General features: G+C 38.8%; 1 protein-coding gene across 1 annotated transcript; it reads left to right on the forward strand.

The window, feature by feature from the left end:
- Positions 1-1,262: 1,262 nt before the first annotated feature.
- On the forward strand, positions 1,263-2,156 carry LOC121442709 (syntaxin-3-like). Its single transcript, XM_041644320.1, has one exon. It carries the CDS (start codon positions 1,263-1,265, stop codon positions 2,154-2,156), a length of 894 nt encoding a protein of 297 aa, XP_041500254.1.
- Positions 2,157-26,779: the final 24,623 nt, after the last annotated feature.

Genomic DNA, 26,779 nt, shown 5'->3' on the forward strand with positions numbered 1-26,779 from the left:
GTCTCTGTGAATCAGTATGTTATCAGTCCTGTTAGGTTTGGAGGACCTTGTTTCCTGGGTGTTCTTCACACCGCTTTGACTTTTACACTCTTCTGTCTCATTTTCTGGAGGGGTCCCTAACCCATAAGGGGAAGGATTTGATGGAGACATCCTATCAGTTCTGAGTGTTTCAACGTCTCTACTTTAATGTCTGGACGTGGGTCTCTGTATTTGTTCTTACTTTCTGCAGGAGGAAGTTTCCTTGCTCATGACTGGCAAGGCCATGATCTATGAGTAGAGCAGAGTGTCATTAGGAGTCATTTTATTGCTACATTCTTTTAGTAGAACAGTAGTGATTGGTCTTACCTTATGTCCGCAGGCTTTCTTGTTTCAGGTTCTTGGTCACCTATGTAGCACCAGAAAAACATTTTAACAAAGACTTGGCATTGAGAAGAAAGGGGAGTGAGGAAACCAGCTACATTTCAGTATATGATATTTGAAAATCCTATAAAGAATCTAATTATTTGCTTCATTCAATTATGTGAAGGAGTTGAATGAGTGATGGGCTGGTAGCCACCCGATAGAATAGCAGGCAGCTTTGAGTTGCAGGTAATGAGTTGCATGAGGAAAGGATGAAAAAGTTTATTATTAAATGAAACAGGTCTTCAATCTGGAAGCTGTATCTTTTTTTTTGTTCCTTCACTAGTGAGTAGGCCTTTATTTTTGCTATAGCCTTTGCCTGCAGCCATGTTTTTTATTGCACAATGTCAGTAGATTAAGAAGGGTGTTTATTTATTTGGTCTGAGTGTTCCTGTGTGCGAGCGTGTCAGTTCTCAATGATAACAAAAAATCCAAGTCATTAGTGAGCCATTCTCAGTCCTTTCCTTCCTTGTGTTCGCTACATACTTGGTTACCTTCCTTGGACCTAGTGACAATGCTTCCAGGGGCTTTTCCTCTGTGACCAGTTAGCCCAGAGCCCCAGAGCTCATGTGTAATCTTGCCTCAGCTCTTGACAAATCAGGCGAATGTCTGACCCTTTCTTGGGATACAATTTGACCCGTCCTGTGTGCTTTACCACCTGACACTCCTGATACTGAATAAACAGTTCAGTGGCTTATTGGCTTTGTCATTGTTTGCTTGCCTGGGGAGGAAAGATTTTTAATAGCTCCTACTGACGCAAAACTGAGTTGTTCCTGACTTCGCACAGCGGCAGACAAAGCCGATGGATACATCTACCTCCAGTGTCGTTGCAGTACAGCTATGGCAAGCAGGTGAAGTCGAAGATGAAGGACAGATTAGAGGAACTGAAGAAGCACGTTCCTCCCGCCAGTGTTCCTTCCGAATTGGATGACACCTTGATGTTTGACAACCATGCTTTTGAGAAGAGTGAAATCAACCCCATAGAAAAGTTTTTACAGGAGGTGGCTGAGCTGTCCCTCACACTGACTGACTTAGAAGGGCTAGCTCAGTTAATAGACAAGAAGCAGCAAGGTGTCCTGTGTTGTACCACAGAGGAGAGCGTGTTCAAGGAGAAGAGTGAGTTGAGCATCATAAAAGCCTCCTTTGCCAGCCAAGCGCTGCTCATCCAATCTCAGCTAAGCACCATCCAGCGAGAGTTGGCCACAGACAGTAAGTACTGGCGGGCTGAGAACCGCATTCGTCAGAGCCAGTTCTCTTTCCTCCTTTCTCACTACCGTGACATCATCAGCCACCACTATGCCTGTGAGACTCAGAATATGCTCAGACTGAAGGAGAAGATGGCAAGACAGGCAAAGCTAGCTGGGGTGAAGCTCCGGGAAGAGGAGCTGCAGACACTGGTGGCTAACTCTGTGTCTCCTCAAATGGTGGGTTGTGATCTAGATGTTTTGAAAGCTAAGCAGGACCTGGCTCTGGCCGAAGTACGACACCAGCAGCTGCTGGATCTTGAGTACCAGATCAGTGAATTGCATGCCATCTTTTTCCAAGCAGAGACATTCATCTCAGGACAGCAAGAGTTGCTGGATAGCATTGAGTACAACATTTTGCACACCCAGGACTATATTGAACAAACAAACGAGACAGTGAAGAAAGCCCTTAAATATAAGCGCCAATCACGCTTTTTGATGGTGGTATCGTCTGTGGCAGGTCTTTGTGCCTGTTGTACTTGTTTGTCCTGTATCACTGGGCCTGTCCATTGAGCAGGAAATATGACTTCTGGTGTAGTGAGCAAATGCTGGAAAACAAAGATATTGTTTTGGTACATAACCTTAAGGTTAGCCTTGCAAATAAATGAGTGCCAGCATTTGAGCTGGCAAATCTAATGTGACTTGTCTGTTTCCTCAAAGGTAGCAGGCAGTAAATAGGCTATTGTGTTGTACTTTTCCTTATTGCTGTGCAATGTGTCACATAAAAAATCTGCTCAAGTCTGGCTGCTTCTGCAGGCACCGTTGCTCAGGATTTAGTGTTCTCTTCAATTTCTTTTACAGTTGCTTGCTTTATGTACCAGGATGACACACTTTCTTGTTTTCAGCTATTAGAATCTCATTAGTGTTTTATGAAAATACATATGCTCCTTTTAAGAGAATGACTAACAAAAAGAATGGGGCATTTCTATTCCTGGGATTAAAATACCATAGACAAGGTAACTTATATTAGAAAGAGCTCAATGTGGAACTAATGGCTTAGGAGGGCTAAAGTCATGACCATTGTGGCAGGGAGCATGGCATCAGGTATACAGGCAGCTAAGGCACTGGAGCAGTTGTTGGGGCCTCGCATCTTTGGGTCACTACCATGAGGCAGAGAGAGCTAAATGGGAAGGGCTGGGTTTTTGAAACCTCAAAGCCCACCCTCAGTGACACACCTCCTTTAACATGGCCACACCTCTTAATCCTTTCCAAGCATTTTAAATAACTTGAAACCAAGTCAAATATATGAGCCTATGTGGGTCATTCTCATTTAAACTACCACACACACTGAGAATTCAATATAGCCAGGTAGGCCAACAGATGGTGAATTGGAATGCAAATGATGCCAGAAAGACAAAGATTACAAAAGTTGGTTAAAGGGCTATAAAAACTCTAGTTGAGAGACTGGACCATGGCGGGCAGGATACTGAGGAAAGTTACAAAAAAGTGTAGTACAAGATTATTTGAATGCTCTATGTACAGTTAGGGACACAGGGACACCAAAAGCAAGAATGAAGCTTGATTTGTAGGCTATCCACTTTCCTTAGCTCAACTGCCATTGTGTTATTTTTATTTTGGGGAGAAAATTTCCCAGTTGTGCTTCCTGGAGGTTGTCAGAGAGAAGTAAGTAAAAACACACGGTAATAGTCTGTATGGAGGAAGAGAGGGAGTTCTGGGCCAGAGGAATTGCTGTAATGTAGCTAGAAATGGGTCCTGAGTAGGAGCTCAGAGCATGTGAAGTTCCAAAGGGGAACTCATGTTCCATGACCAGAGTAAGGTTTAAGAACACTTAGCTTCTGTTACTCATGAGTGACTCATAACCATGCCCAAGCTGCCAACATACTCAGGAGCCCTTTTTTCTTTCTTTCTATATTGAAAATTAATTTCCATTTTCTAAGGAAGCATTTCTCTATGATCGTTTCTAGAGAGAAAACAAACGTGTGCATTTGTACCGTCCTGAATCAGGAGCACCAGCACCTGAGACAAGAACCTGCTTCTCTCTGAACTCCTGCATGATTTTTAAAGCATATTATCAATCAGCCTTAAAATATTATAGCTGTGTTTCTATTAGTTCAGTTCGTGTCACTCATGTCCCACAAAGAAATTCTTCCTAAAGCTTAAGGTTCTGATCAAATGAGAACAGTTTAAGCATCTTTTCTACACACCGAAAAATTAAGTGGTGTATGAATTCAACGTGTGGGAGTCATTTTAAAGGATTATAAATGCCCACTCATTTGGAACCTCCTTCTTGCCCTTGCATGATCTGGGAAGTCCCATTTCTCCCCCCTCCAAACCCCACCCACTGAGAGTCTCTGAACAAAGGGAAGGCACCAAAAAGCCCAGTTCTACATTCTTAGTGGCTACTGCTGCTTCCTCTTCTGAAGTTGACAGCCATCCACGTCCCTGCCTAAAGTGCTCAGCTTTTGACCATAGTTGGGCATGAACACATCATCACCCCTAGCCTGCAACCTATATAATCTCCCTTCATTAGTTAGGGTGGGCAGCTTCTCAGGTCTTCAACTCTGGGACTGAAGAACTTTCCCTGGCTGTTGCTCTGCTCAAATAAACCTGCTGTTATACTTTTCCAGTTTGTCTTGATGTGTCTTACTGCATTGGTGGAGAAGCCTATTGTCACAGGGAGGGAGGGAGGGAAGAAAACCTATTACTATCTCTGGAAAGCCATTGTACAGTTTTGTAACATTTGTTGAACTGCCATTCTGCACTTGCTGACAGGTGCCTGCCGTTCAATTTTTTAAAATTGGAACTGACTAATTAGATTTGCTCTTAAATAATGAAGGTGAGCTTTCAAAAAAAAATCACTGCAGTCCCATTGCTATTTATTGTCCTAGACAAACTCTATCATCAGAAATATCAAGACACTGGGGTTTATATATGCTCACATTATTTACACTAGAATAAATCTATTTAAAACTCATTATAATATGTTTTCTTGCATTATGTGTGTGCATTTAGCTACAAAACATGACGGAATTAATGAGATGTTAGTTGGAAGGCTAAGTGACATTTTTCCTGAAGGGCTCCTCCTGTTGATGAGATTTTCCATTTATTTCCTTCTGAGTACCTGCATGTTTTCATGTTTCTTATTGTTATTTCAGTGAGGAGTGTTGTTGAATACCCTGCCATTGACCTTGAGAATCAAAAGCGGCAGAAGAGATTTCTCTGTTGCTAGGAACCATAATTTCCCAATATTTCTGAAAGGACAGTTACAAACCATTACAGTTGTCTCTACGATTTTAATTTCAGGAAAAAATATCATCAGCTTGGGAAGCAGCATGGTGAAAGAGGGCCTTGAGAGATAAGGGTGCTGGAGTAACTGCACACTTAAATTAAGAAAGTACAGGAATATTTTTATTTATATACTGTAATTTACAGGAAAATATCACATTTTTGTGACTGTTGACTAGCAATTTATCATGCGTTCTTATCATTAAAAAAAACTGTCACAATTATTTCTTCTGAAGACAAAAAATATTACCCCCATTTTGTGCTTGAGTTAGCCAATGTCAAACAAGGAATGTGAACTATATACTAGGTATTATTTCTATTTAATTTGGGGGGGGTGATGTTTGTTTTTGAGACAGGGTTTCTGTGTATCGATGGCCATCTTGGAACTCACTCCAAAGACCAAGCTGGCCTCGAACTCAGAGATCTACTTGTCTCTGTCTCCAGAGTGCTGGGATTAAAGGGATGTCCCACCACCACCAGGTCACAAACTTCCATTTTCATAGGTGAGTTTATCACTAGGCATCTTTGATCAAAGTAATTAGTGACGACCAATATGAGCATGTGGTACTTATAAATTATCCGCAAGAGGAGGGCAGTTTATACTTGAAGCTTGAAAGCTGTGTCTCATCAGACTTTGCCCATGCTGCTTAAAAACCTGTGAGCTTGCTTATGTCTTTACTCAGCCAGTTAGTAATAAATTATTCATATTTGATTCATAAGTTCTAAGAAAGACGTGAAGCAAACTGAGTAGCCACATCTTGTGGCGATGACTAAGGAAAAGTTGCATGTCAGTATTTGTGAACACCATGATGACAAGAAGAGTCACTTGGAAAGAACTTGTGTAACTGGGAGGGGTTGGGAAGACGAGGAATGAGACAGTTAAGCCAAGGACTAAAGACTATAGTAGAAGCAATGCCCTAGATTCTGTCATTCCACTTTCTTTATCTGAGGAATGTGACATTAGTGGAGATGATTACCAAATTCATTTTTCTCTGCTATTGCCCCGGCAAGAGCATCCTCGAACAATTTAAAAAGGCTTCCTACGTATGCAGAACTTTTGCATGTGTACTTCATAACCAGCCTCCGCGGATGGGTTTTGGGTTATGGCAACCACTGAAATCCTTTGTGTCCTTTTGAAATTTGAAAGTACTTGGCATTTCAAAAAATACTCACATGCTATTATCTGAATTCAGAAATGGATTAGTGAGTGAATAAGAAGCATTTTTTTGTTTTCTGCAATCCCATTTGCCCATTCTTGGTATAATTTTCTGAGCTCTTGAGTCCTTTTCAGAAAGTTCTTGTTTATGCTTATTTACGTTGAAATATATTACCATTTTCCTTCCAGCACTTCAGAGTCTTGGGTCTTGCATTAAAGTTTTTGTTCCAATTTGAATTGCTATTTTTTTGTACAGATTGAAAAACATGGATGTAGTTCCTTCCTTCCTTCCTCCCTCCTCTTTCTTTATCTCTCTCTCCCTCCCTCATTTCTTCCTTCTTTCTTCTCTCGCTCTCTCTCTCATCTAACTCTAGTCTTCATTGGAAAGCTGTCTTTGATCCTATGTGTGCTTTTGACATTTATTTAAAAAAAACTTGGATGGCTGTGGCAGGTGTTTTTGAGTTTATTTATAACCCCAGAATTTAAGGAGTGAAAATCAGAGGGTCAGAAGGTTAAGGCCAACTTTTCTATGTGGTACACTGTTTTAAAAATGCCCCCAAATTATAGTGTCTGTAGATGGTAGGTTTGTTTCTGAATCTGTTATTGTGTTTCTTTGGTCTATGCGTCTACCACTCTGATTCTGGCTCTTAAATATAACCGAGATCATGCATTGTGATACTGCCAACATTGCTTTCAACTTAGAATCACTTTGGCTATTCAGAATCATTTTTTTCTTCTATATGGATTCTAGGATTTTTTCTAGCTCTTTCATGAATGTATTTGGAATTTTACTATTGTATTGAGTCTTTTGATTACTTTGAACTCAGTTATCTTCACAATATTACTTCTATGAACATGGCAGGAATTTCTATCTTCTAGTAGCCTCACTTTCTTTTTTGTTGTTGTTTTTGTTTGTTTTGTTTTGTTTTGCTTTGTTTCAAGACAGGGTTTGTAACAGCCTTGGTTGTCCTGAAACTCCCTCTGAGGATCAGACTGAACTCACAGAGATCTACCTGCAACTGCCTCCCAAGTTCTGAGATTAAAGTCATGTGCCACCACTACCATGCTTCACTTCCTTTCTGAGGGTTTTTTTTTGAGCCAGGGTTTCTCTTTAGCTTTGGAGCCTGTCCTGGAACTAGCTCTTGTAGACCAGGCTGGCCCTGAACTCACAGAGATCTTCCTGTCTCTGCCTCCCGAGTCCTGGAATTAAAGGTGTGTGCCACCACTGCCTGGCCGTTCCTTTAGTTTTTAAGGTTAAATTTTTTATTGTATAAATATTTCAGCTCTTTCGTTCAGTCTACTCTCAGGCACTTTTAGACTTATGTGGTGCTGGCCATAGAACTCAGGATTTGTCCCTGCTAGGCGCTCTACCACATTGCTCTGTTTCCATCCAGCAGCTACTGTGAATAGTGTTGTTCCCATTCTTAGAAAAGTCGTTATCACTATTCTACTATTTTTTGCACACTGATTTTTGTTACATACTTTGCCTCATTCTAATTGACTGGAACTTAACCTGGCTGAGATGGCAAGGGAAGGAAGAAAGGACAGATACACAGACACAGGTACAGAAATTTGGGAGTAGGTGGACTGTGCTCACTCTGCTGGATCATCACTAAATCTGCAGCAACCAGGAAGCTCAGCATATTTATTAAGTACTGCACAGGGGTCAGAGTTTTGGTGAGTGGTCTCTGCAGGCAAGCAGTTTTAGCGGCCATTTCTAGTTTTGGCACACACTGGTCAATCCTCTGTAAGCCATTTGCTCTTTATACTCAAAGCTTCCTCCACTCCTCCACTGCTACACTATTATTCGCTGAAGTTTCCTACAGAACGGAGAGATTTCTGGTGGAATATTTAGGGCCTTATTTTAAGTATAAAATCATGCCAGCTGCAAATAGTGATTTTTCATTTCCTTGATTTTGTATCCCCTTTGATTTCTTCCTCGTAGTTTACTGTTCTATCTGAGATTGTGAGAACTATATTAATGGATTAAGAGTGGAAAGAGTGGGCACCATTGTCTTGTGCCTAATTTTAGAGGAGCTGCTCTCGGTTTCTCCCATTTAGCATAGTGTTGGCTATAGGGTTGTCATATACAGCCTTAATTATGTTGAAATGTGTTCTTCCTGCCTTTTTTTTTCAGTTTATAACTCTGAAAGACTGCTCAATTTTGTCAAAGACAAATATATATCTATTGAGACAATCATTTGATTTTTGTCCTTATATCCATTTATGCATTCTGTTAAACTTGATGATTATACATGTTGAATCATCTTTGCATTCTCGAAGGAAACATATTTGGTCATGGTGTATGATGTTCTTAACATGTTCTCCAATTTTGTTTGCTTTTTATTGAGAACTTTTGTCTCAAACAGGGCAGTGGTGGCACATGCCTTTAATCCCGGCACTCAACTGTGAGTTTGAGGGCAGCCTGGTCTACAATAACTAGTTCCAGGACAGAGTGAGCTAGAGCAAGAGAGAGAGAGAGAGAGAGAGAGAGAGAGAGAGAGAGAGAGAGAGAACCTTTGCCTCTATGTTAATCAGGAAAATTGGAAGGAGTGCTTTAATAATTCCTTTTGTTCAGTTTTCCTGCACTTTTGTATCAGATTATGCTAGCCTTACAGAATCAGATTGGTAGTGTTCTTTTCTTTCCTACTTTATGAATCAGCTGGAAGAATACTGCTCCGAGCCTAGCTCTTCTATAAAGATTTGGTAGAATATGGCACTGATTCTGCTCAGTCATAGGCTTTCCTTTCTTAAGAGGCTCTATTTCTACTTCAATGTCATTACATTTTATGAATTCTGTTAAGTTTTCTATACTCTATTGACTTAATTTTTCCAAGTTACATTTCTAAGAATATATCTATTTCTATAATATTTTCAAGTTTATTAGAAGATGAACTTTCAAAGTATTCTATAGTGATGTTCTAAAATATTACAGGTTTTTTTCTAGTTTTTGTTTTATTTGTTTTTTCTTAGTTGGTTCAATGTACTGTTCTTTTATTCTTGTCTCATTAATTTCTTTCCATATCTATATCATTTTTTGCTATCTGCTGCTTTTGGAGCTCAATTGTTTATTCAGGACCCCGAAGTTCATTCTTCAACTACTGGAAATATTTATGATTTTTAGATATAAGCATTCATAACTATAATTTTCCAATTGCAATTGCTCTCTTGGGATCCCAAAGGTTTTCATACTATCATTTTTACTTAATTGTAAGAAAATTTTGTTCCTAATTATTCAATCACTCACCAGCCACTCAAGAATGTATTGTTTGATCTGTAAACATTTGCAAATTTTCTGTGATTTCTCTTGTTCCTTATTTTCTAATTTTATTCCACCATGATTACATAATATACAAAATTATTTCACTTCATTTCTTTCATTGCATAGATTATGACATATTTTAGAGCAAGTTCTATGAGCTACTGAATATGCTTCACTGATGAGTGAGGTGAATGTGTGAATGAAAATGGCAAGGAAAGCCTGCTCATGAGCATCATTGTAGGAGTCAAAAAGACTCTCCCTGTAGGGAAAAGAGATTAGTCTCAACTGCAACACATCAAGAACAGATATGGATGTATAACCAAGAAGCGTATTTGAATGGGTGCTGAGCTGACAATATAAAAGAGTTGACAATATAAGTAAGAATCACCAAGTGCAGGGGGATTCTTGTTTATCTGGCTTGCGATTTTTTGCTGAATGCAGGCCAACTGTGTATCTCAAAGACAGAAAATGAAGAATTTACATAGTTATTTAGAATCAGAGATTCTCTCTTAATCATTAGATTTTTTTTAATAAACATGGCCTCAGCAAGCACAGATGAAACACATTTAATATAGAGTCAAAAAGTCTGAGATAAATATGGCTAATGTTTGGTCAAAGAGAAACTCTCTGTCAAATATTTTAAAGACTACTTAAAGTAACAATATTTTCTTCCATATCAACTAGATATTTCCAGTAGCTTTTAAAAATATTTAAGTATGGAGGTGGTGGTGCATACCTTTAATTCTAGCACTCAGAGGGTAGAGGCAAAAGGATCTCTGTGAGTTCGAGGCCAGCTTGGTCTACAGAGTGAGTTCCAGGACAGCCAAGGCTGCAAAGAGAAATTCTGTCTTGAAAATTAAAGTAAAAAAAAAAAGGTAAGAAAAAAGTTTTAAAAACTTATGGGTGTGGATGTTTTGCCAACCTGTATGTATGTACTCCACTTTCACGCCTTGTGTACTTGGAGGTCAGAAGAGGGTGTCCAATGCTCTGGAACTGGGGTTACAAATGGGTGCGACCCACCATGTGGGTGATGGGAAATGAAACCATATTCTCTGGAAGAGTAGCAAGACTCCTTACCACTGAGCCATTTCTCCAGCACTATTTATTGTAGCTTTAAAAATTATTATGTGTATCATCGTCATCACCATCATCATCATCATCATTGTCGTCATCATCATCATCATCATCATCATCATCATCGAGGGGTGTCTATATGGGTGTGCCTATGGAAGTCCTGGAAAATCTTTGAGAAAGCAGGTCTCTCTAATATTTAACACGGATTCTGAGGATCTAACTCAGAGTGTTGGAATTACACAGCAAGTGCTTTACGTGCCCACCTCCACTCTGAACCGGCTTGCTAGCTCCTCTTGTATCCTTTTTGATAACTGCTCTCTGCTGTAATACTAACTTCAATACTAACTGATGTATTGAAGGAGTTATAATTTCTAGATAAGTGGCTGGGAGGAAACTTGGTTTACTATTGATTGCAAATTCCGCCTCCTACTGCTCTCTCTAACTCCTTTGTTTCACATGAATATAAAGGGTAGTTGACTTCCTCCACCTGCAGTGCCTTCCAGACTGCAGAGCTCTGAGCTCAGTAGCTAACAGCAGCAAGTCCTGACAGGCTTGATTTGTCAAACTCAGGGAAGTCACCTCAGCAGAAGACCCAAGGCTCAATTAATGTCATCACCGTTCTGTAAAGGTTACAACCATAGAATGCATCTCCCCACAAACAGCAAGTAAGTAACAAAGACTGAATTATAATAGCTCATGATAAAGCTAATGTGAGCCTCAAGAAACAATGGCGTTCTTTATCCCCAGTTCATGTCGAAAACACACAATGCAGGAAGAATAACTGGGAGTTCAGTGTAAACTGAAGAATGAAAGATCAAGGCTGCCTGAAAGGGAGACATGAGGTATAGTAGATGTTGAAGTTCAGAGTCACCCCTTTCGCAAACCATGAGCCAAAGGGGATGTTTGCTCATGTTATTATTGACCAGGAAACCTGGAAGCTGGCACTCAGGTTAATGGGCAAAGATACTGCAGTTTAGACAGAAGCAAGATATGAATAATAATATAGGATGTGAGTGGAAAACCCAAGGAATCTAATTGAATTCTGCCCACATCTGTTTGTAGATCATGACAGGGTGAAGTTAGGGACCTAAAAACATCATGGCCACATTGCTAACAGGAGTATCTTGATGATATTAGGGGACTCATAATGGAAGTTGTTGCATGAGCATAGATACAAGTAAAGGAGTTTCTAGAATGAATCAAACCTATTGTGCTGCAAGTTAAAATTCCTACGTCATTTTACAATTTTTAATTTCATACTGCCAGACATCTGAAATCAATGATGGCGTGTATCTAGGCTAAGCTAACGTTAGACAGCACCTCTCAAATTAAGTGGAATAAATTCAAGCCTGTTAAAGTGATTAGATTTCACTTTTTTATTTATTATGTGTGCGTGCGTTCGTGTCTATGTGCGTGTGCACATGTGTCATGACATGCATGTGGAAATCAGAGAACCACTTTCAGGAGCTAGTTCTTTCCTTCCACTATGGAATCTAGGGATTGAACTTAGGTTGCCAAGTTTGCCCAGCCAGCAGTTTTACTCACGGCGCCATTTCATGGCTCTCAATTGGTTTCCTTTGAAATGACATTGATTTTTCCAAAACTGTTAAATCAATAATACCTATTTAGCACTAAAGAGTTCTGGACGGAGAGCTAAGAGGCCAGATTTAGGGCAGCCCTTCTGCTTCTACAGTCAGTGACTTCCCAGCTCTGAGCTGAAATGTATTCACCTGCAAAGTATAGATTATCACGCCTACCCCACAGAGTTGTTATGGAAAATAAAATCTGAAAACCTACAAAGTACTCAGAATATAATAAACAGTCCATAAATATTATCTTCTCCAATTCTTTTTCCTTGCCATAATGTCTCATTGGAAAACAAAATTCTTAGAATTTGTTGTGACTTTGAGGTTACATTACATTGTAGGCAATATCTTAGCTCTCAGGGAATGTTGCTGCATCAGCTTTACATTTTGCAACATATTGCAGTTTCATATTCTATCTGCTTGTGTCATTACTAGAACTACGCCTGACAAATCTATCTTAAGTGTGGTTAAGACTAGGGAAGTTCAAGTGAGGCATTTTGGGTGTAAATTTTAAAGATTTTTAAAGCTAACAATTGCTTTATTATAATGAACTCTCAAATAAAAACATCACACGCTAGATGCTATACAGTTCAATGCTCTCCATTCATGATCTAATTCAATGAAATTAGAATCACGATTCTCAAGTCATGGAGTCTCAACTGGTGCTTTACTCTTTCACTATCTATTACATTTTTATCTATAGTTTTATACTTTTTGAGACTGAGTACTTGAGTACTGTACTTATATTGTTTCTACCCCTCCTTTTCCCTTTCATCTGTCCTGTGTTCCCTTTTGAATCCATATCCTCTTTTATATGTATTATTATACACACATATGCACACGTGCAGATGTGTATGCATATAACCTACTGATTCCATTTATTTAGTGTTACTCATAGATGTGTGCTCAGGCATGACCACTGAGATTGAATATTCTAAAAGGTGGCTTTTCCTCAGAGGAAACTGATTCTTCCTCTTTTAGCAGCCATTGATTTCCTGAAGCTCTTTATCTAGGGGTGAGACCTTGTGAAATTCCCCTTATTGACAATGGTTTATCAATGGGTGTTATTGTGAAGATCTTATTTAGGAAATCATATCATTGAGATTTAATGGTTGACAGCTTCCCTGTCATGTCCAGAAGATACTGTCTTGCTGCAGGCATCTTGGTCATCTGACTCTTATGGTGTTTCTGCCTTTTCCTTTGAGGTGTCCCTGAACAAGAAGTGTAGGGGTTGTATTGAAGATGTACCTATTGGGACTCGACAACCCATGCTCATTTATTCTCTGCATTATGACTGGCTGTGGATCTCTGTAAGTGTCTTCATCTGTTGGAAAAAGAAGACTCTTTGAAGAGTGTGAGGACTACACCTATTTGTGGGTATAAGGATAAGTATTTAGAACACACTTAGAAATTGTATTGGTTAAGAGAAATGACAATAGTAGGCTCTCCTCGTGGGTCTATGATCTCTCCAGCTACAAGTTGGCTTGGTTCAGTGTCAAGTATGAATTTCCTCCTATTGAGTGAGCCTAAAGTCCAATTGGATAGCTGTGGTTACCTCAGAGACACCAGGGAGAAAGCAAAGCACTGTGATTTGGCAATAGTTTGGCTGTGACCAAAAGAAAATAAACTTTCTGAAACCTTCTAATGGTTATGTCTTGGGAATAATGAGACCTCCAAGGCCTGTCTCAGATGTAGAGGTTAATGGAGATGAAAAGTCCAAATAGCCAAGTTTCTACAATTCTGTCATTTAGAAACCAAAATGTCTTTAAGTGGAATGAGGTAAAACTTTCTCTACTGTACTCCTCAGTGAAGCTCCCATGAGTAAATAATTGCTGAATATAGCTATATGCCTTTCAGTAAGTCAACAAATATTTCCTGAGTCCCTGCTATATGGAATCATCTCTGTTGTACAAACAAGGACTAATATAGACTGAAAACATGAATCTGTAAAACCTCTGTTAATTCAACAACCACTGATTCAGAATGAAATCTCTTTTGTGACACTAAACTTAATTTTAGTTTGGGATTTGGACTTCATTATTAGTTGGTAAGTTTCTAGAGTAGTTCTTACCACAAAGTTCTTTTCCAAGGGTACAAGAAAAAAGAGCAATGCCTATTTACAGATATTATAAATAGTGGTAAAAGTTGCATTGGAAATCTAAATTTGTGCTCGTTATTTCTCCTCTATTTTTCTGTTCATAGTAGCTTGAACTCTGTTTACTCAGTAATTTGATGAAGGTGTCATAGAATCCTGTCCAAGGTTGGCAACCTACTAAGAGCTGTTGTCAGAGAATGAAGTGAGGAATTATTGTTTTATTGAAAACAATTATGACTTTATCCAGGGAAATACACTAGGGCTTCTTCAATTTCTTATAAAAAAGTTCTCAAGGAAAACAAGTGAGAATAAAGATTCGTTGGGATGATTGGAAAACACAGCAAGTTGAGAATAATAGAATTAGTATGCATTTGGACAGTAAGAAACCTGGGAGATTAGTTAGACCCATTTCCTTAATTTTATAGACACAGAAAGTGATCTTGAAGAAGAGAAAGTGTTGAACTAAGCACCTTCATTAAGTTAATGGAAAACTAGAAATCTAATCGCTCATACCCCATGATAGACTAATCTTTCACTAAGTTAAACAATTTCGAGTTTTAAAAATTGAATCTCAGGTACAATAAAGAAAACACATTTAGCAGATGAACAGTTTAAAGTCACCGAGGCGAACAATGAACTTTCTGCAAGGGTCAGTGGCAGGAAATGAATAGGTTCACAAGACCCAGACTTCAGAGCTTAGAATTGCAGTCAAGGAACTGGATGATCTTCCTGTTTTATAGATGACAGCTCTTTATTATTATTATTTTTGGTTTTAAAGCCTCTGAAAAATAATCTGCAGTTTGTTCTAGGCATTGGTTTCCATCTCTAATTTGCACAAGTTTTACAGTTTAATTCACATAATATTTACATATTTTCTACCAATTTTAAGCAGATGACTAGCAACAAATTATTATCATATTAAGCAATTCATTTTAATGAAGGGGGGAGGTAATGAGATTTTCTTTCCTTCCTGGAATTGTCGAATCCTACCAGACAGTTTCTTGCCTGTCAATGGAAGACTGACTAGAAGTTATGGTCAATATTTACTATGCTCACAGTGACTTGAAATATTCCTTGTCATAAAGACCAAATTACCAATTTCCTGCAGAAATTCCCATTGGTCATATGAAAATCTGGTGGCTACTTAACTAGACAATAGGAAGTTACCTTTGTCCATTCCCTTCATTACCATACCATTCCCTATTTGACAAAGTCCAATTACTTGAAATTTCTCACTTTGCATTATTACCTATATATAATTCAACCATATTAGGGATTTGAGTTAACGTGACAAGTTTTAGAAATACAAATTTCACGAGTAATATTAGTGTTTATTCATCACTTACATCTAAGGGTTTACTCAGACTGATTTCTTTCCAATAATTTCCTTGGATTAGCAGAGAAAGTATGAATAGGAAGGAATACATTGGGGGTGACTTTGGAAGCATATTCTTGTATGAAAAATCAAGAAGAAGATATTGAGAAGATTTTCAATGTAGATGATTACATGAAGTATTGCTCAATGGTAGATGGGAGTGTTGAGACACGTGTTCTGCTGAGGATGGGTATCCTTGGTATCCTAACATTCTATGTGATCAGTATATTTTTAAGACCTATTGTATTGTTTCACAGTTATCTGTTTATTTCTATTTGCAACTGAACTGCAGTTCCTTGACTGCAAAACTAATGTCATATTTGTCACTTCATTGTCAGGACCTAAAATGGGTGCTGGCACATAACAGGCAGGCAGTAAATATTTGTCAAGTTAATGAATGAATAGAAAAGGAAGCTGGAAGAGTGCCAAACATTATAATTACTTAAACTTTTCCAAGGGAACTTCTAGTCAGGCAGTTGTTTTTCTAACCCCTTTTTAACACTTGACAGATCTAGATTGTATAGCTTTTTCCTATCACAATAGCAACACACACTAATCAGAAATACCATGTTTTCTATTATCCGTTCTGGAAAATAGTCTTGTCTTCGTGTATGTGTGTGTTTGTGTGCGTGTGGTGTTATAGTGAAAATATGTCTGGATCAGTGGTTACTGGATAAACAGCTTTTGTATTCATCGCTGTTCTGACACTATTGGACGGAAGTAACTTTGCAATTTAGAACCCTCCTGAAAGTAACCCATGGCAAATATTAATATCAATCAATTTCTGAGTATATCCAGAACACCTCTGCTCCTAACATGTAGCTAGATACCCTCTGTGGGGAATATGAAAATGATACGATATGAAGGACTATGCTTGGATATGTTTCAATGCCTAATTAACCTTTGAATCTCAATGGTTCAAAATAAAAAGACAAAACCTGCATGTTGTTCATGTTTTATGTCCTTCTTTCTCAGCAAGTCTTCTGCCACATGATCCTTCAAAGATGTAGGCTGACACAGGCTTTACCATGCTACAAAAGTACTCTCTAAGGTTGTGGAGAAAGGGGTACACTCATCCATTGCTGGTGGGAATGCAAACTTGTGCAACCACTTTGGAAAGCAGTGTGGTGGTTTCTCTCGAAATTTGGGATCAACCTACCCCTGGACCCAGCAATACCACTCTTGGGAATATACTCAAGAGAGGCCTTATCATACAACAAAAGTATATGCTCTACTATGTTCATAGCAGCATTGTTTGTAATAGCCAGAACATGGAAACAACCTAGATGCCCTTCAATGGAAGAATGGATGAAGAAAGTATGGAATATATACATATTAGGGTACTACTCAGCAGTAAAAAACAAGGACTTCTTGAATTTTGCATGCAAATGGATGGAAATAGAAAACACTATCCTGAGTGAGGTAAGCCAGACCCAAAAAGAGGAACATGGGATGTACTCACTCATATTTGGTTTCTAGCCATAAATAAAGGATATTGAGCCTATAATTCGTGTTCCTAGAGAAGCTAAATAAGAAGGAGAACCCAAAGAAAAACATATAGTCATCCTCCTGAATATTAACCTTCATCAGGCGATGAAAGGAGACAGAGACAGAGACCCACATTGGAGCACTGGACAGAAATCTCAAGGTCCAAATCAGGAGCAGATGGAGAGAGAGCACGAGCAAGGAAGTCAGGACCGCGAGGGGTGCACCCACACACTGAGACAATGGGGATGTTCTATCGGGAACGCACCAAGGCCAGCTGGCCTGGGTCTGAAAAAGCATGGGATAAAACCGGACTCGCTGAACATAGCAGACAATGAGGACTACTGAGAACTCAAGAACAATGGCACTGGGTTTTGATCCTACTGCACATACTGGCTTTGTGGGAGCCTAGGCAGTTTGGATGCTCACCTTACTAGACCTGGATGGAGGTGGGTGGTCCTTGGACTTCCCACAGGGCAGGGAACCCTGATTGCTCTTTGGGCTGATGAGGGAGGGGGACTTGATTGGGGGAGGGGGAGGGAAATGGGAGGTGGTGGCGGGGAAGAGACAGAAATCTTAAATAAATAAATAAATAAATAAGTACTCTATAATGACAGCAGAAGAAATTTGATAGCATCAGACAGTGATTCTCAAGTACTTTGGCTTGGAGATTAATTTGGATTCACTGCTTATTATTGGTGATGACTAGTATCACAGTCTCACATGATTTCCTGTGGGCTTGGAAGGGAGAACAAAGATATTTCATGGTCACTAAATATGTACATTGTAGATTTTTCAACTCTAAATACAAAAGAGTTTCTGAGAAGGGAAATAATAATTGCATCTCTTTCATAAAGCAAGGAAATGTAAAACACATTCATGATACGCCTTACATTTCCTTAAGTTCAGGAAAACCTATACATAGCTTGGAAACACTTTTCAGAGACTCCATGTTTCAAGTAACGAGAACCAGAGAAGTGCATGTAATAGGGGTAGGGCAGCAAAGGGCAGTTAAGGTTGTTGCCACCCAGGTTAAAGCTACCACAGGAAAAGATCAAAGGTCACCAATGGTTTATTTGCTGAGGAAAATGAAGTTGAAGTCTGGCTTTGCAATAATGGATTATTCTGTTGGATAATGAGCTCTAAGAGCCAAAGTCCTTTGAGTGAATCTCAGGAATTTATGACCAGAGTGAAAGAATCACGCCCTATTCCAACAAGGTACTTGAGCAGAAAAGTAACTTAGAAGAATCTTTGGAGCAAATAATATTTTTAAAAATTTTTTGAAAGTTGAAGCTATTTTAATACCTTCATTATATTTTCAAAAATATGCACTTAGAATTATAATAATTAAATCTTATCAAGCCAATAAAGTAAATAATAGAAGAACAAAAGAACACAATTATGAAAGCATGGGTAAGCGAGAGTATAAGGAGAGAATTAAACACATTTCAGTAATTCACCAAAACCCTAGATGAATAAGGAAGAAAACAAAGAACAGGCTGTTTAAAACCACCAGACAAAACCCAACAAAATGACAAGAATTATTATGCTTTACAATAATATCCCAAGTGTACATGAACTTAATTGCCTAATTCAAAGATATGGAGTGGCCATTGGATTAAAATACTGTTGTTGATGTTGTTGTTTTCTTCAAGAAACCCATCTCATCAGCCAAGATATTATAAGACTGAAACTAAGGGTTGGAAAATGAAATTACAAACAAATTGTATCTCAAAGTAAGAAGAAATAATCATTGGTTTCTGTCAAAATTTACTTTATACAAAAACTATTCAAAAGAGACAAAGAAGATCACGATATAATGCAGAAGGGAACAGTCTATCAAGAAGACATAATTATAAATGTACATTCATCAAATGTCAGTGTAAGCAGTTTCACAAGACGTGCTCATTTTCTGTCTTTTTGTCTCCTTCATATGAGTGGAGTCATATATATGTTCCTCTGTGATTGAATTATGTTATTTATTGTAAAGTATTTAATATTTATTCATGTTATATCATATGTATTTAAAATAATATATGCACACAATATTGCCACATGGCATATTGGTGCAGGTTATTGGTATCAGAATGTTAGATATCTTCTTTAGGGGGTCCAGATGAGGGAGTTGCACTTTTTTTCAGACTGGTGTACCCTGTAAAGTATCAGACCTGGTTTTCCTAGTATGATTTTGATATGATCATGTGAGTATATAGTCCCAGTTCACTCTACTAAGTGTAAAGGATAGAATAATTTCTACTGCTAGGCAGTGGTTGTGCACACCTTTAATTCCAGTACTTGGGAGGCAGAGGCAGGTAGATCTATACTGGGGACTGTGGACCCCCAGACCCTGAATTTCCTGTGACCCTCTTGCCTGCTGGAGTAAATAACTTGTTATGCTTGCAGCTACTCTGAGCAAAACAACTTGTTTTCCTGTGTTTGCAGCTGCTCTGAGCATAAGACCCTCAGGAGTTTCTGATGGGAGGGGAGTAGTTTTTGGTGGCTTGCAGCTGAAGGATCCCAAGAACTAGGGTGTGGCCATTGGTCAAGGAAGGCACTATATAAGCTGCCCTGGAACACAATAAAGCTGGAATTTTTGGGGAATTCAAGGATGAACCATGTCTCTGTCTGTCTGTGTGTCTATGTGTATTTCAATCTCCAGCCCCTTGGCCAGCTTGTGAACTGTACCGTATAGCACATAGAGCATAGAGCAGGTGATGCGCTATAAGCAGAAGCTACAAGTAGAGGCTCCCAGTGAGATCAGGATCTAAGGACATGCTGAGAGATCATCCTCAGGAATGATGAGGGTGGATTGAAGGTGGTATTTGTCTATATGTGTTTTTTATCCCCAGACTCTTGCCCAATAGCAGTTCCAGGTGCAGGCACCCCAGGAGGCACAGTTGAGATCAGGACTCTTTCTGAGTGATGCCTTCCAGAAGACTGGCCAGCAGGAAAGTAATAAAGAGGAGGTCGGAGGATGAATTGAAGGTCTCAATGGTTTAAGAAGGAAAAAAAGTAAAGTCTTTAAAGAGACAGAGTACAGACAGTCATAGATTAAAAGGAGTGAAGAAAAACAAGACACAAAAAGATGGAATGTGCACTGAAAATTTGGATTATGTATGTGTTTTTTCATCTCCAGAGACACTTTGAGGGATGCTCTCTGGAATACTGGCCAGCAGAAAAGTAATAAAGAAGAGGTTGGAGGTGAATTGAAGGCCTTGAAAAGATGGAATGTGCACAGATGTATATTATTGTTTTCTTTTGGTTTTTTAATGGAGAAAGACATTTGATTCTGGGGACTGCTAAGAAAGGTATCTTGACTTTAAGGATTTGTTGCTTTGGAAAAGAGGTTCTGCTTTTGTTTCCACAGAGGATGAGAAACTGTGGATTCATTCTAGGCTAATGTGGTTGGATGTGTCAAGACCCCCTGAAGGTCACAGTGAATACCCCCAAAGATACTTCACCACATAAACATGAAGAAGTAGTTTACAGAGAACAACACCCAAGTTCCCTAAATGATTGTAAATTGGAGGTTGTGGGGCTGAGGGGGACGCCCTAGGCAGTGGCAGTGCCAGGAGCTGCAGCAGAGAGTGAGAAGCATTGACAACCGCAACAACAAGTGCTGGAGCCGAGACAAGCAAGAGCTGCTCAGATTCCACTCATTGGCCCATCCACACATGGCATAAGGAGAAGGTGGCAGTCCCCTTCTCTGCGCGCCCAAGAGTTTGTGGTGTGAGCAGCAGGCAGGTTTTCCTTCAGGCTATTGTCATTGCTGTGGCCTCCGTGGCAGCTGGAATTGCCATCAGCTAGGCTGCTGCGACTATTTTGTAGCTGGCACCAGCATTTAATATCATTCATGTTGAATGTAGAATGAGCACGTTCGCTAGGGCATTTTCCAACTTATTTCTATCATATTTGTGTCATGCCTGGGCCAGTTAAGAACATTAGTGCTAATTATATAGAAAAGAGGGAGATGTTGGGGACTGTGGACCCCCAGACCCTGAATTTCCTGTGATCCCCTTGCCTGCTGGAGTAAATAACTTGTTATGCTTGCAGCTGCTCTGAGCAAAACAACTTGTTTTCCTGTGTTTGCAGCTGCTCTGAGCACGAGACCCTCAGGAGTTCCTGATGGCAGAGGAATCATTTCTGTTGACTTGCAGCTGAAGGATCCCGAGAGCTAGATCATTGCCATTGGTCAAGGAAGGCACTATATAAGCTGCTCTGGAACACAATAAAGTTGGCATTCTTGGGGAATTCTAGAATGACACATCTCTCTCTCTCTCTCTCTCTCTCTCTCTCTCTCTCTCTCTCTGTGTCTCTCTCTCTCTCTCTCTCTCTCTCTCTCTCTCTCTCTCTCTGTGTGTGTGTGTGTGTGTGTATGTTTCAATCTCCATCCCCTTGCGTGGCTCACGAACTGTACTGTAGAGGTCATTTACAGATCTCTGTGAGTTTGAGACCAGACTGGTCTACAGAGAAAGTTTCAGGACAGCCAGTGGTACAGGGTATACAGAAAAACTCTGTCTTACAAACTCAAAACGAAATAAAAAAAAACAAAAAACAAATCCTTTCTACTTCTTGGAATAAAACATTTATCAGTCTGTAGCATGTCTTCCTTTGAGCTCCTTCAGAGCCTGATCTGAATACCCTCCCATACCTAGTAGCCTCATATAGTATACACACACACATATATTATTACATAATAATATATAGTTAAAGCTAATATTTTAATATATTTAATATTTTAATATTGTTTGCGTCTCTAAGTATGATTTACATCAGTTAGTTTAGTGTTTTCCAGCTCCATAGATAATTTTCCTTCATATTTCAATTTTCTTTATGGTTGAATAAAATTGCATTGTGTATACATGCCACTTATTCTTTACCCATCCAGCTGTTGTTGGAGTTCTAGCTGATTCCATGTTCTTGATATGGACTAGTGCAGTATTACAGTATGACTTTTTCCTCTGAGAATATTTGCCTCTTTTCCATTTTAGAGATTTATTAACCATGGGCAGAGCAACACATTGATATGATTGTGGTAATGGAGCTACTGATATTCTCTGGTAGATGGAGGAGGAGAGGGTCACAGTCCAGTTATTACTCCTTTATGTCATCTCTCAACTGCAAGTGATTTAGAGAGATGCTAGAATATATAGGAAATGGAAAGTGCCTGAAAGGGACTCCATGATACAGCTTCCATGTTTTTCAGCCATGATGGAGTGGAGCTTACTGATGACAGCTGTTTTGGCATCATCTTCTTCTAAGTTACTCTATGTTGTGTAAAACAGCTGTTTTTGTTCGGGCTATGCTTTTGGCTCCGATTTGAGGGTAGAGGATGATTGAATATTTTGATAATTGTGCAGATACTCCCATCTGTCGAGCACCAGCCATGTCGCACAGATTGATAAATGACCTTCCTGGGAGTAGAAGGGATGATACTCTATAAATTTATTGTGGCGAATCGAGATTGTACGATCACATTGATATATCAAGGTCATATCAGGGAAACAAGTCCACAAACTTATCAGACATTCCAGATCAAGGAAAGGGTAGAACACTCACCAGGATTCCACAAGGTGCTCACCATTCACTGTGATGATCTGACCCTGTGGATCTGGTATCTGATGGGCAGTGTGTGTGTTTCAAAGACTGAAGCTACAAGTGTCATTCTGTAACCCACACCAGAGTGTCATAAGTGATATAAGAGTTAATATCAGTAATTCGTATAAGAATAAAATAACCTGCCTTCACTATGGCCAATTTACCAAGGTAAGGATTATCTGGCACTGCTACATTTGTAAATTTGTTGTTACTCAACAAATTCTGACACTGTGCAAGGCATTAAGCATGTTCTTCTATGTTTCTAGCATAGTGTGCTCAAGATGTCTCACTCATGCTCTGTAAAGAAGTCCAACAAACTCATTGGTTAGGCACATGGAACACTGCTGGAGTTGTGACTACACATTTGTTTACTTCTTCTTAGGAAAAGCTAACACAGCATGTAGCAATAATCACAAAAGTGCATGCATCTGTGGTAAGATGCAGTGTTCTTTTGGCACACGGTATTTTCCTTTACTTCATCTTTATCTGGTTTTGAAAGTGGGATAATACTAGCTTTGGGGAAATCACTTTGGTAGTGTTTCTTCTCTCTCCTTTAGTTCTTCTTTAAAGGTTTGGTCAAATTCAGCAGGAAATTTGTCAGGTCCTAATATTTCCTTTTATAGGAGACACTTAGTATTTCTTCAGTGTTGTTGAAGAAATGGGCAGAAGCTTTCAAGGAATTTATTATCTTCCTTTAGATTTTTCAGCATGTTTTGGAATAGAAAATTTCTAAATACTCCCTATCTAATCTCTAAAAAAGTTTGAAATCTTCTATGGAGTCCTCTTTTATATCTTCAACATCATTAATTTTGGCTTTCCTTTTTTAAAGTTTGTTTAGTGGATACTTTGTCAATCTTGCTTCCTTTTTCAAACAATCAACTCTTCGTTGATTATTTTATGTATTCTTGGATTCCCCATTTCATTACTTTCTGCTCAGACCATAGTATTTCTCTCCATCTCCTGCCTTTTGGTTTGGCCTGTTTTAGAATAGTTTGCTAAGAGTGTGAGGTAGATCATCAAGATTTTCATTTAACAATTGTCTGCTTTTTCTTTTTTTAAAATAACTTTCTTTCTTTCTTTCCTTCTTTCCTTCCTTCCCTTCCTTTCCCTTTCTTCCTCCTTCCTTCCTTCCTTCTTTCTTTATTTTTTCTTTCTTTTTTTCTTTCTTTCACAGTCTGGCCCCTCCCTCCTTTCTTCCCAGTCTCCCCACCCGACCCTATTCTGTTTCTACCTCTCCTCCCACTCCATTCCTCCTGTATTTCTGTTCAGGAAAGGGCAGATCTTCCATGAGTATCAACAAAACATGGCATATCAAGTTGTTGTAAGACTAAACACCTCACTTTATTTTAAAACTGGGCAAGGTGACCCATTATGACGAGTAGGGTCCCAAAGCCAGTAAAAGAGTCAAAGACAGGCCCCTTCTCCCACTATTAGAAATTCCAGAAGAGGATCAAGTTTCACAACTGTAATATATATGCAGACGGCCTAGGTTAGTCCCATGCAGGCTCCCTGGTTGTCTGTTCAGTCTCTATGAGCCCCATATGAGCCCAGGTTAGCTGATTGTGTGAGTTTTCTTCCAATGTTCTTGACTTTCCGACTTCTTTAGGATTCCTTAGGCTCCACCTAATGTTTGGCTGTGGTTCTGCTTTTTTTAATATGAGCACGCACGGCGATGAACTTTCCTCTTAAGACTGCCCTAGCTCTAGCCAATAGTTTTCAGTAATTTGTCATTTCATTTTCATTTAGTTGTAGGAATTTTTACATTTATTTTGTTTTTTTAATCACATATTTGTCATTCAGCAGTGCTTTCTGACTTCAAGTATTCAACTGTTTTCTCTAATTTGTCTTACCATTGATTCAAGTTTATTATTGTTGTATAATACAAAGTAAATTATTTCATCTTCTGTATTTGTTAAGATTTGTTTTGTGCACTACAATTTGATGCATTTTGGAGAAGACTCCAGAGGCTGCTGAAAAGAATGTATATTCCTATATTTTTTGATGGAATTTTCTATGTATACCCATTAAGTCCATTTGATATGTGTTGTAATTTAATTCTGAAATTAATTGCTGATGTTTAGTATAGATTACCTATTTAAAACTGATATTTTGGTGTTAAAGTCACCTGTTATCATTGTACTAGGTAGTCCTTGAACTTTTTTTTTTTTCGAGACAGCGTTTCTCTGTAGCTTTTTTGGTTCCTGTCCTGGAACTAGGTCTTCTAGACCAGGCTGGCCTCGAACTCACATAGATCTGCCTGCCTCTGCCTCCCAAGTGCTGGGATTAAAGGCGTGCGCCAACACCACCTGGCTTCCCTGAACTTTTGTGCCCATTTTTACTTCCAAAGTTTTTTCTTATTCTGACTCTTATTCCATTTCACTGGGTCACAAGTAGGCTACAGCTTCTAGACTGTCATCATATCCAGGAGTCTCAAGATGACTTCATTTTTTAACCATCCAAACAAATAAACTTTACTTTAAAAATGGTTTGTATTAATTTTATTAACTTGTATTCCTTTCCTTTGTTTTTTTTAATTTTTTTATAATTCTTTTTTTTATTGAGAAAAGGAAAAAAATGTTTCAACCTCCTCCTAGCCTCCCATTTTTCCTCCCCCTCCTCCCACCCTTCTCCCCCTCCCCCCATTCCTCTCCCACTCCCTCTCCAGTCCAAAGAGCAGTCAGGGTTCCCTGCCCTGTGGAAAGTCCAAGCTTCTCCCACCTCTGTTCATGTCTAGTAAGGTGAACATCCAAACTGGCTAGGCTCCCACAAAGCCAGAACATGAAAATAGACCCATATCTATCACCATGCACAAAACTCAAGTCCAAATGGATCAAAGACCTCAATATCAGCCCGAACACACTGAACCTGATAGAAGAGAAAGTGGGAATTACCCTACAACAGATGGGCACAGGAGATCGCTTCCTAGGTATAACCCCAGCAGCACAGATATTAAGGGTAACATTGAATAAATGGGACCTACTAAAACTGAGAAGCTTCTGTAAAGCAAAGGACACTGTCACTAAGACACAAAGGCAACCTACTGACTGGGAGAAGATCTTCACCAACCCCGCAACAGACAAAGGTCTGATCTCCAAAATATATAGAGAACTCAAGAAACTAGACTTTAAAATGCTAATTAACGTTTCCTTTGTTTTTACCTTTATAATAACTAGTCTGACCTTATCTCACTTCTTTCTGTATAAATTTAGAGAATTATTTTTAATCTTTTAAATTTCTGAGCACTTAATACTATAGATTTTCCATTTTACAATTACTTCCTTGTACCTACAAATTTGAATAACCTATGTTCAGTTAAAAATACTTGTTTATTTGGGAAATCAATGTCTAATTTAAGAATATTTTAGATTCCTAGGGGAGGAGAGCTCAATAAAAACAATAAAAAAGAAAAACCAAAAAAAATATTTTAGACTACCCTAGATACATTACTCATTTTTAATCCCATAACATTTATATAACATACTCTGTATCATTTTATCTGTATATTTTTATTTTGGAGTGGGTTTTAAGCCAATGTCTCAGTGTGAAGCTCAGGCTAGCCTCAAACTTACCATCCTCTGCCTCTGCTTCTTGAGTGCTTGAATCGTTATGATGTCCTGATAAACTGAGTTGTTTCGTAATGAAACATACTTAAAAATACTTTGGCAATACTCCTTGTCTTAGAGCCTATTTCTTTGACCTCAGTAAAAATATGCTAGCTTTCTATGTTTCCATTGTCTACCTGTTTTCATTCTTTAGAAAAGTCTATGTGTGTTGCTATGCTTAGCTGAGATTAAACTCACTTTTTTAAAACCAAGGTTAATTGTATACTTTTAGCTCCTTTATCGAAAATCAGGTGTTCATAGGTTTGTAGGTTAAAGTCCAGGTCTTCTATTTGATTCCATTGGTCGACTTCTCTGTTTTTATGCCAATACCAAGCTGTTTTCAATACTGTAGCTCTGTAATAGAGTTTGAGGTCAGGGATGGTAATGCCTGCAGATGATCCTTTATTGAATAAGATTGTTTTGGCTATCCCGGGCTTTTTTGTTTTTCCATATAAAGTTGATTATTGTCCTCTCAAGGTCTGTGAAGAATTTTGATGGGGAGCTAAAAGTATATAATGGAAAAAAGAGAGCATCTTCAACAAACTGTGCTGGCAAAACTGGATGTCAATGTGTAGAAGCATGAAAATAGATCCATATCTATCATCATGCACAAAACTTAAGTCCAAATGGATTAAAGACCTCAATATCAGTCTGAAC

Source organism: Microtus oregoni, unplaced genomic scaffold (genome assembly GCF_018167655.1).
Source record: "Microtus oregoni isolate MIOR12 unplaced genomic scaffold, Mior012 000094F_ref0000399, whole genome shotgun sequence".
NCBI classification, from domain to species: Eukaryota; Metazoa; Chordata; class Mammalia; order Rodentia; family Cricetidae; genus Microtus; species Microtus oregoni.